General features: G+C 39.4%; 1 protein-coding gene across 1 annotated transcript; it reads left to right on the forward strand.

The window, feature by feature from the left end:
* The first annotated feature begins 2,603 nt into the window (after positions 1 to 2,603).
* nrsn1 (neurensin 1) lies at positions 2,604 to 7,259 on the forward strand. The gene is made up of 6 exons (XM_026294132.1): positions 2,604 to 2,686; positions 5,785 to 5,900; positions 6,090 to 6,182; positions 6,359 to 6,477; positions 6,859 to 7,046; positions 7,156 to 7,259. Exons 2-6 carry the CDS (start codon positions 5,802 to 5,804, stop codon positions 7,257 to 7,259), a joined length of 603 nt encoding a protein of 200 aa, XP_026149917.1. The 5' UTR covers positions 2,604 to 2,686; positions 5,785 to 5,801.
* The last annotated feature ends 4,408 nt before the right edge of the window (positions 7,260 to 11,667 follow it).

Here is an 11,667-nt window from a genome sequence, read left to right on the forward strand (position 1 = left end):
GCCTCTCTCTGCTCGGAGATGCTCAGCTTGTACACAGAGTAACAAAAAATCAGAGAGAGTGAAAGAGATAACAGAACATTTTCTTCCAAACAAACATGCATTAATATGCTGCAATGTGACAGCACATGCAGAAATCATTTTGTGATGTGACAGTACAGATTATTTTCTTAACCAATAATAAATAGACATGACCTCATCTATTATTAAACATGGGACATGCAATGCTTCCATGTTTTATACTTTACTGTATGTAATTTAGGTTAAAGTTTGGACTTAATGTTAGGCCATTTAAACACATTCCCTCAGAACATTATTACATATATGGCAGGGTGTATATGTGTGTTTTTTTTTTTTTACTTTTGTTAACACAGAAAGGCATGGATCGTATCTGCATTTGTTAGTAATCTAGATGCTGTGAGAGGTTTTCTGCGCTGTCTAAAATACGCTATAAAACAACTGAAGGAACAACAACAGATGGCAGCATCAAAAGATGTTAAAGACCCGTCGCAATCAGGCTTATTCTGATTTAACACCACTACAAAATGAAAGAGATAGAATTACATTACATTCAGCCAATCATTTCATTTGTTTAATATTATTTTGTACTTGATCATATAGATCTGGAGGATCACTAAAATCTGAAAATAAACTCATATGCACAGTATGGTAATTCCTAGAACTGCCACCAGTGGTTATCTCTGTATAGATTCTCAGTTCTCCAGGTTATGGTGTACCCAAACAAGACAACTGAACTTACTTAAGGGTCTTGAGGACATTTCATCTCTCATCTGAAAAGCTTCTTAGGTTCTGACTGCCTGTTGAGGAGTCCTAGGAATTTAACTGAAGTGTCACTTATACCTTCAACAAGTTGAAGCATCGCTGTCCTGATGGTTCACAACCATCGCTTATCATGGCCGACCTGTACATGGAAGCAGAGAGCAGAACCCTGAGTTGTTTTGCAAGAACCATTGGTTTAGATACAGTATATGCAGGACAACTGGGACAAAGCGAGATTGAGTTCATATGAGAGGATGTGAGAAGAAATAGTCTCAGAGGTTAATACCTGGGACTGGAAGAAGATGAAACTTCTCAGATGAGAGGGGAAACATCTTCAGTGACCTCAAGCATGTCCACCTGCCAACTTGAGACCTTTCTGTGAAAATCACCAGAGAGATTTGTTTAGCTATACTGCAGCACAATAAATTCACCCCAAAAGAAGAAGAAGAAAAAAGTCTTAACAATCTGTCTCATACTCATCTTTGAAATACATAAAATAAGCACTTAATTGTAATTTAGAGATCCCTAAATGTCTAAGAAAAACTACTGTCCCGTGCTGCACCTGTCATGATGCAAGTAAAAGGAAATGGCCATCCGAAGCTCAAAGCAACACGATCTCCCCTTTGAGACATAAGAGCATCACTTCATCATGTTCATGCTGATAGCTGCACCAGCCTTCTCCTTCTGGTCCTTTTTATTGCCTCCATTTCAGCTAATGTTTAGAGCATCCTAACCTTTCCTGATTTGCCTTCCAACACAGACTCCCCTTATCACCAGTATTGCCCTAAAGATCTCAGCGAAACAAATCTTAAACTGATTTGCTAAATTATTGTGTGTGTAGAGAAGTGAATTCTCACAATAGTGCTAACATCAACCTACCGTACTCATTTTTTTCTCCACCGTGTTCTTGTAAATAAGGCTCTCAACTGAAAATCTACACCACTTGACAGTTTCAACTAACACATGCTGCTCCTAAAGCCTGATGCTGTTCCACTTACAATGTTAAGATGAAACTAACTTTGAAACTAACTCGGACCGAAGAGCAGACTCCTCACTGTTTATCGAACAGGGATTTGGTAGTCGAGTCGTGACGCGATTCGCCTCTTTAGATCATACCTTCCTCAAGAGAAGTGCTGACACGGTGACTAACACTACCTTCAACATCGAACGTCACAGTGCTAAAAATAGACCATGCTGGAATGTGACAGGACTTATATAAAATGATATGTGAGTTATGTGTGTCTGTTGCGTTATTGTGTACCTGCTGTAGATTTTGGATGCATGACCTTCCATGAACCTCGGTGACTAATTTGTTTTTGTGTTTATGTACATAAGGGTTCATCTCTGCACTTCCATACTTTGTAAATGGTTTATAAAAGATGATGGAACTATATTCCTTCCTTCTACCTGTGCATTTACATATTTTCCACTAACATTGTTATTACCAGCTCCCCTGAGGAACACTGAGTGTCTGCCCTCTGTTCCTATAGAAACATGGCCTGCTCCATCCATCCATCTATCTGTCTCTGCTCTTTTATTCATCCATAAATTCATTCATCCATTAATCCATCTATGAGTGTTGGGTCTTGAATGAATGTCTTTTCTGTTCAGCTTGTGCTTCCAGCCCTCCTGCCTGGTTATTTATATTCACTATTGAATCATATATTGTCATGGATATGACGCTTGCGCAGTGCACAGCGTGAAAATCTGAATCATCATCGATGGAAAAAGAGACAGATAGCTAGAGGGAGAGAGAGATAGATAAAGGGAGAGAGGGAGAGAAAGAGAGGGAGGGAGAGGGAGAGGGAGAGAGAGAGAGAGAGAGAGAGAGAGAGAGGTGACTGTAGAGTGATGGGACCCGGCTGAAGGAACAGCAGCGAGTGATCACTCTCCGGGCTGGTAATGACAGGTAAATGACGATTTAAACTCTTGTATATGCTGTTTCCGACGCTGTGGCAGCCACGTTTGATTGTTGATCGCATATCAGAGCTTCGTGTTTTCTGCAAAGATTCTTCCAGCGGTGTCATCCGTGCACCATCCGACATCCTCTTGCACATCTGGAAGTGGCTTAGGGAATAATGTCGAGCTAATGTTTGTTTTAAACTTTGTTTCTTCATCTTTTTGCCACATTTGATAATTGTTATGTTCGTTTTTAAGCGTTTATCAGGGGTTGGTATCTTGATCTAATTAGATCAAACTTCATCCACTGTACCAGCATTTGTTTTCAAGGGTGACATCTTTCCAGGCGGTCAGTCGACGTGATTTGGTGAAAAACGCGTTAACGCTAAATCCTCCTTTCTAAGTTCAAATGAAACGCGTGTTGTGTCTATTTGCGTCTCATGGGGGTTGGGAGGACGAATGGCTGAGGTCTGTTTTCAGACTGGCGTCACATATTACGTCTGTGTGTTATCCTGCTGAGAAGAGGGCTGGATGGTAATAATGGCGTTCAGCATCACGGCCAGCTCCCGGTTGACAGGACATATTGGAGTCTATTACACATTTAAACATTCACATATTGATTGTAATAGCTGCATCAGTTTATTTTGACTTCAGTGGTTTTAAATCTACTTAGAATTAGGTCAAGATGGGTCAAGATTTATTCACCCGGCTGACTAGGAAGGTTTATGGTTTTATGTCAGTTACAGATGTTCTGAAAGAGGAAAACTGTCAAAATACAAGATAAACCTGGCCAAGAAGGAAACGACCTCCCAAGAGTGAGATAACACCTCAGATATTCAATGCACCTTTTAGCTGAAGTCTGTCATCTGAAGTTAGCCTGTAACCGGTTTCACTGTCCTTGTATTATTATTAAGACATGGCTTATACACAGCCTTCCAGCTGTTATTCAATATTCTATCTAAAAACCTTATCTCTAGGTCCATTTTTAACCATTTATTTTGGCTGTATGCTTGAGTGTTGTCCTTGTCCACATAATGTGTAGGACAGAATTATCATTACACATTCTAATCTAACTCAAGCCTTTTTCACTTTATATATTGTAATACTTTAGTTATTTTACACTCTGGCTGCCTCTTTCTTGAATCTATGCAGATATGGCTATAGCAAAGCTTAACAACATTTGGGCTGAGCCAGATGTTCATGACATTCTCCAGGAAGTAAATTAAGCAGTAATATGATTAAAAGGATGTACCAAGGAAGAGTGTCCTCATCTTAATGCAACATTTCACTCATCTGTTTTCTGTTATGTTCTCTGACTGAAATTATGTCAATTTGTGGGGCTCACAAGTCAATCCTAAAGCAGGGGTCTAAAGATGGGGTTTTAAAGCCTTTGGTGGCAAATGTGTGATTTCTGAGACATATTAATAAAATTTCCCAGACTTAACTTGACAGTGGCATCAAAAGATACATGTGATTGTGGAAGATTAGCTGCCAAAACATGCAAAAATAAGCAAGACATGGTGATTTTCTGGATCCTGGATGGATTAATCAATGTAGGTGCCTCAAAAGCAACAATTTAAAAACACACAGCTGTGTCATTAATAGAAAAGAGGCCTGGAGATAAATGATGGTCTATGTGACGCTAAACACTTTTATATAGCATTACGACTGTACCCTAACATTGTAAGTCTCACCTGCAGATTCTCTGATTTGTTTAGCAGAAAATGCTTTTGGATACAAGCAATGTTTTACCACTTCCTCTAACGTGATCTCACCCACTAAGTTTAGCTGATTTACTTACTTGTCCTGATGATCCACAAAACCTACTAAGCTACTGGTTTTGATTCAAGGGCAGTTTCCTTGTCCATTTGTCACGTGTGACATAAGAGCAGAGAACATTGCTTTGGAAAGACTATTGGTGGTTATTGTAATTTATTGTGTTGTTGGAATGTATGCCTTGCATTTTTATTATGTTTTGGCAACACTGGGATTAATGTTTTTTCCTACTTCTATTCCCTTGATGTCTCAACAGCAGTTGAGATTTAGTGCCAGCTGACAGAAATTTGAAAGTTATTTGTGTTGGTACAGATGTGCTGGGCTGTGTGATGCCTCTGGATTTTAAATAGAATGAATTAATTTATTTTAGCTCAGTAAAAGCAATTTGGGTAAATGAGGTTCAACTGAAGTCATGGATTGATTTGAAACTTTTATGTTTACAGAGCCTGTGAGTTCAAATGAATTGTCATTTTTACTGTTATATTTGTTCTGTGATTGTAAATGGCGGACCTGATACACTAAGAGTGCTGGAAAGTCAAAGAGCATGTTACCTATACAGGACTGTAATCTGTCTTCTATGAAAGCTTAGAGCTGGGCAGCACGGTGGTTTGGTGGTTAGCACTGTTGGCTTCACAGAAAGAAGGTTCCTGGTTCGCAACCCAGCAGGGGCCTTTCTGTGTGGAGTTTGCATGTTCTCCCTGTGCTTGCGTGGGTTTACTCTGGTTTCCTCCCACAGTCCAGAAATATGTATCAGTTTGATTGGCAATTCTAAATTGCCCCACAGGAGGGGATTGCGTCAGTAAGGGCATCTGGCGTGAAAATTCTGCCAAACAAATCATGTGGATCAGTGGATCCGCTGTAGCGCAACTAATCGGGAGCAGCTAAAAGACAAAAAAAATAGCGATGTACAGTTCAACAATACACTTCGTTGTGCTTTCCGCATAAAACACAATATGAAAAGAAGGTTAATTTTGTTCATGTCTGTACTCTGTGTATTTGACAGAATACTGAATCTAAAGAGTAGAATTGAAGTAATATTTCACAGGTTATTTGATAAGACCAGACAAAGGCTCATGCATCATTAATCTCAATGTACTGAAGCTCCCATGCCTTCAGTACAATGTTACATAATGTACTAGCACTGTGTGTGCGGGTACATGCTTGTGTGTATGAATGTTTTATATATGCATGTGTGTAAATGTCTGTTTGTTCACAAACTGTGTGCGTGGTGTTGCAAAGCAAGTGAGCAGTGATGCATTCATTCATGTATGACCGCGTGTGTGTGTGTGTGTGCGTGTGTGTGTGTGTGTGTGTGTGTGTGTCCTCACCCAGGTAGACAGATGTGAAGGATGACTTCTTGTGCAGAGATCTGTGGATCGGAGTATGGTGAAAAAGCTCAAGCCAGCAGGAACTACCAGCAGTATGGGGTCCGCTCCTACCTACACCAGGTAGAACACACACATACAATGAGAAGTATAGGGCATCCTCCAATAGATATTCCTGTTCAAAAACCCTTTATTTTCAGAGTATAATATCATAATCCCTTGGCTGTTTCTTTTTGAAACTTTGGATCTTGATCTTGTGAGTTTCAGTTTCATACTCGACTTGTAAAAAAATCTTTCTGATTGCTTATCCAGTTTTATGAGGAGTGCACAGCATCTATCTGGGAACGTGATGAAGATTTTCAGATTCAGAGATCGCCTAGCAGGTGGAGCTCTTTACTCTGGAAGGTGAGGGTAACCTTTACTTTTCTCAAACAAAACAAAACATCTCACCTGCTGTTGTTTGCATAATCATATTGTGATCACAAAAAGCTGCCAGTGATTATCTGCATTCAGAACAAGACTTGAGTGTTGAACAAAACATAGTTTTTCATCCTACGTTATTTTTTTCCCCCCCTGTGAAGGTCTGTCTCGCGTTTGGCACCCTGATCTTGTTTGCCGGCCTCATTGTTGTTTTGGTGGGTTACGCCACTCCAGCCAGAATCGAAGCATTTGGCGAGGATGATCTACTATTTGTTGACAGGTATAGGAATAATCCAGCAGATTAATGCTAGAAAACAGATGTAATGGTTAATCTTCATACCTTGCTATACCACGTAAGTAGATTTATCCACAGCTATATACTCTATTTTAATACTTTATTTACATGCATTATCTCCAAGACATGATCGTGATAGAGCAGAGCGGTTTAATGCAGCATGTTAAAGAGAAGTCTTGGATCACACTCTCCATAAACGCTGTTATTTCTTAAACTACACAGAATCTTTTTGCAGATTGTATAGCACAAGTTAAAGCTCTGATCCTAGATATCTATTAAGTAGTTTAAACCTTCTAACATCAACAGATGTTACACACTTTAGATTTATTCATTTACCCTTAAAATAATTATCTATGTCTTGAACAGCCAAGCTGTCAGTTTCAACCGTGCACTGGATGTTTGTAAGCTGACTGGAGCTGTGCTGTTCTGTGTGGGAGGAACCTCCGTGGCTGTGGGTCTCCTGCTGTCTGCCTTTGCCAAAAGCTACTCCAAGGAAGAACTGTACCTGCAGCAGAAGTTTAAGGAAAAGTTAGCAGACCTGCATGCAACAGTTGGTAAGATTTTATTCTGTTCTGCCATATTATTGTCCAACATGGAATAACTGTACTTGTGTTGTTTTGTATGAAGATCCTATATATAATAACACAGCTGCTTCTCCCACAGGGACACCCATAATGAAAGCACCAACCCCAGGAGAGAGAAAAGTGCCAGTCACACTTTCCAAAGTCCAGAACATCCAGCCAGCAACCACAAAGTCAGAGACCTGACAGAAGTCCAGATGATGGCATAAAGTGAAGACGTGTGTATGAAACTTGATTGTTGTACAGATCGTGTGTGAGTGCGCACTTGCATCTGAATGTCCAGTGTGCATTTTCATTTTGAAAAGGTCAGCTTACATGGCTCATAGTATTGGTTCTTCATCTTACTTTGCCATGTTTGACATTAAAGATTGATTTTAAGGTGGTATATGAAGCAGAATTAATATAGTTGAGTTAGCAGAGAGTTTTCTTTAAACATCATGTGTATGAAAGTCATAAAAATCTAACAAAACACACAGGTCTTGAGCCCTATCCTTAGTACAAACCACAGAAACAAATCAATACAACAGAGCTGCCGAACAACATCGCTGTTGAAACATAGCCTTTATCTGTCAAGAGGATTCCTGCTTTGTGAAAGCGGGTGCTATGTGTTGTGTTGTTGAAAGATACTGGTGATTGGCCCCCACTGGAAGAAATGAGCAGAAATGCTTAGTGTCTAACTGCACATCGGAGAATTGATCAGTGTTTGTATGTACATGTTTATGTTCAGCTGCTTATTCAAACACTGACAACTTGCTCACATTACAAATGCATGTTTTACTTTCTAGAAACGTATTCAAAGCAAAGTTTATATAAACACAAGAGAGGTCTGAACAAACGCTTTGGTAGACATCCACGCATCATCAGAAGAAACTGGACACAAAAAGAACAGAAAAGACCTTAAGGGTAAATTTAGCACTGACATTTTCTTCTGTCTAGTTAGGCCCCTCACCTTGTCTTCTTCACTAAATCATCACACAGGATGAAGAGCTGAGAGCAGACAGATTGAGGAACGTTAGATTGAACAAGACAAAACATGCAGTACAGAACAGTCTCTGCCTTTGTAAATTCATTTTATGAAAGACTTCATTACCCTCACTCTTCATTTATTTGCCACTTTCTTTCCATGTGAGAAGGTCAAGCATGATGACTACTGACACACATCTATCCATCCAGTCATACCACTCACCTCTTGGTGCGAGTTAAAATGGAGCAAGAGGCAGCAAAGAGGCTCAAACAACGTGACTTCCATGTTACATAACACGGGCACGGAGAGAGAGCACGTTCAGCGCTCCAGTGACATCACGTCAGCTCCATCGTGTTTGACAGCGCTTATTGAATTCACTCTGATGATTCACAGACAGAACTGTCCGGGGTGTATTCACCCTAACAGAGCTCCGGCAGATCCCTGTGAGCCTAAACAGGAATACGAGGGTATAGTTAATGGATGGATGGATGCACAGACGCTTCAGATACAACATCGGCCTTAATGCGCTCCCACACAAAATCTCTATACTCGTGCACATAATAATAAGCGTTTCTAAGAGCACCTGCGCAACTTTGTTGTATGTACCTTGCTGGTGTCATCTGCAGGTAATCTAATAAAGATCAGCAAAGTGGACAGTCGTGCGTGACACTGCTCTCTGACGCGGAACAAATCAGACGCGTGTTAATTCATGCGGCTGTTGCACCAAAACCAGCCGTGGCTCTGACACGTCTCAGCGCCAAGTCCAGGACAGATTCTCCACCAAAATACCTACAACGTGCACTGCCTCTTCGAGCGAACATCCCATCAGTGCGTGCCCTTCCTCCCACCTGGGCAGCTCCTGCTATGCTCTTGGCACCAAAACGCCGCACAGACGGGAAGGTCATCGAAAGTGTGTAGATGCTCGCGTTGGTCGCTGCACCACCTCAAGAACGGGACCCTAAACAGACATCTGCATATTTGATCATATTATTTTATTATTAGACAAGCCTGGCACAAACCCAGGCTCACACATTGTCACCTACAAGCACAATAAGCTGTTACTGGTCATGTCTGGTTAAAGTTTTTTTATTTTTTTTATCATAAATACATTTATAAATATTGTGACCAGGCCATTTCAAATTGTCATATTTCTAGTTTTTTATTCTTTTTGTTTATATTTTGAATTAATTTCTCACAAACAACCGTCATGTGCCATCAAGCTCCTAATGTGCATCAGTGCTGCGGTCCTTCCAAACAAAGTGTGCTCTTTAAACCCATGCAGCACCAATGCTGGACACTGTATAAATGAATGAGTTTCTATGGTGACTATGTCCATGTAAGTTGACCTTCGAATATCACTCTCACAACCTTCACTCCTCTTTCTTGCTTTTCTTTTTCTACTTTTCTGTGGTGTCATTTGACCTCAGACTCAACACAAACATCTATAACTATGAAGAGCAACATAATGAATAAGACAAATGAGTTTTAATGAACTTACTCACCTACTGTTAAGCTGCAATTCAATCCAAGTTGCTAAATAAGCTGCTATAAAGAAACCTTCCAGTGTGGTCAGAACATTAGTGAATAAATGTGCTGACTTGTAGTTCCATGCTGTGAATTGTGAATTTTATTCTATTTCTTTTTCCTTTAAATGACCAAAGTTGACTTCTGCATTGTAATCCCAAAACCACAATAGGGAGTGTTTACTCTGAATTAGAAAAATGCCCTAGCACTTTTGATCTCATTGTTTCTGATTCTAATTTTAACTGTCTTCAAATGTAACAGTGGATTCTCCCAGAAAACAAAAAGTATTCTGTACTTATTGGAGACTAGATTGGATAAAGAGCATATATATATATCAGTGTCTATATACAGTATGTCTATTTTTCAAAAAACACAATAATAAAACTGAAATATCTGCAGCTCAAAATGTGTTTCGATTGCATTTATACACTAAAACATACACACTAAATCAAGAGCAAATAAACAGAAAATTGATTTCCCCTATCACAACAAGTATATACACATTATACTGTGTATATCCTCAGTATAATAACCTCATTATATCACTACTGAATAGAATGCTAGTTCATTCTTGTGCTTCGGTTCTATTTCAACTTATTTTCTAACATAAAATCAATACAAAGCAACAAACACATTTTATCTTTAAAAATGTTAAAGATAAAGTGTATCACCAACACTTTATAGAGAAAAGCAGATAAAGGATGAGCTATTACAGGATTTAGCTTTCATTAATAAAAGACTCCAAACTGTCAGTGATGTTCCAACATACTAAGCCTTCATTAGACTGTGTAGAAGCTCTTAGTGTAATCAGTCAAGAGAGTCATTTAGATAGTAAAAGTGCAAAAGGATGTCTGTGCTATTCAGGGCCTTATTAACACACCCACCTCCACACACACACACACATGTACACACACCTAAAGGGGCCAATGGAGGAGATAAGAGCCAGAATTGATGGTAACTCCAGAAATAGAGCCTTAAAGCTCATCAACTCCACCAGTCAGGCTGTATGACTCACACACCCTCACACACACACACACACGCACAAACACACCTGCCCCTGTGTCCTCTACCTTTCTGTCTCTTGCTCTTTGCTGTCTCCTTCTGCATCACTCTCTCTCTCACCCATGCTTTTCCTCCCTCTTGTGGGATTGTGACTCACAAACACACTGACTGCATGAATCCCAATTTAAACAGCTGCAAGGAAGAGTGGGCAAGGAGGCCATTGCCAAGACTGTATTAGATCATAGTTCACACTATAGCTTCCTACCTGTGGGAGGCAGTCTAGAGTGGCTTTATGTAACCATAATGCACGGGAAAACAAAAATGATTGAATGAACACGAAACGTTATGTTATTAGAAAAGTGTTAGTAAAATGCCATCCTAAATTTTGTCTGCTATGTCATTCTTCAATGGTTTAATCATGTTGTCCTGCTTTTCTCCAAACACCATCTATACTTGGCTTTAGCTGTAAGGATTGTTTGGCCAAGTAACAGACACCATCGCTTTTGGTGTTTGTGCTGTGAGTGGAGCTAATCTTTGATTACAGGGGGTGAAGACTCACATCAGCCTTTCCTTAATGAAACAATCTCTTAACTAGTCAATATCAACAACCACAGTATCTACATATACTAAATGTTGAATCTCATTTACTCTAATATTGAAATAAACTAAATCTCATGTATCGTGACTTAATTTTTGCTGGACAATTTTATTTTACCTAAAACTATTCTCCATTTCAGACATGTATAGGTTATAGTTATAGTTACTAGATACTTTAAACAGCCTATAATACGTGTATGTAGTAAAACATAAATATAAAATCTGTAAAAGTAGCTCTATGTGAATGGTGCAATATAAAAATGTACTGTTGATTTTGACACTTTTAATACATTTTGCTGATGACACTCACCTTTCCTTGAGTAAAAGCATTGTATGTGTGCAGGACCTTAATGTCCAGTAGAGTATTTTAACATTGTGATATTGCTACTTTGAAAATACGCGATCCAAGTATTTTTTTCCACTACAATATACTGTAACATGTTTGTCATGACAGGTCTCCAACTTTACTTTCGATTTTTAACTCCTGAACTTACTAGTCTTGTCTAA

This window comes from Mastacembelus armatus, chromosome 16, assembly GCF_900324485.2.
Source record: "Mastacembelus armatus chromosome 16, fMasArm1.2, whole genome shotgun sequence".
Taxonomy (NCBI): Eukaryota; Metazoa; Chordata; class Actinopteri; order Synbranchiformes; family Mastacembelidae; genus Mastacembelus; species Mastacembelus armatus.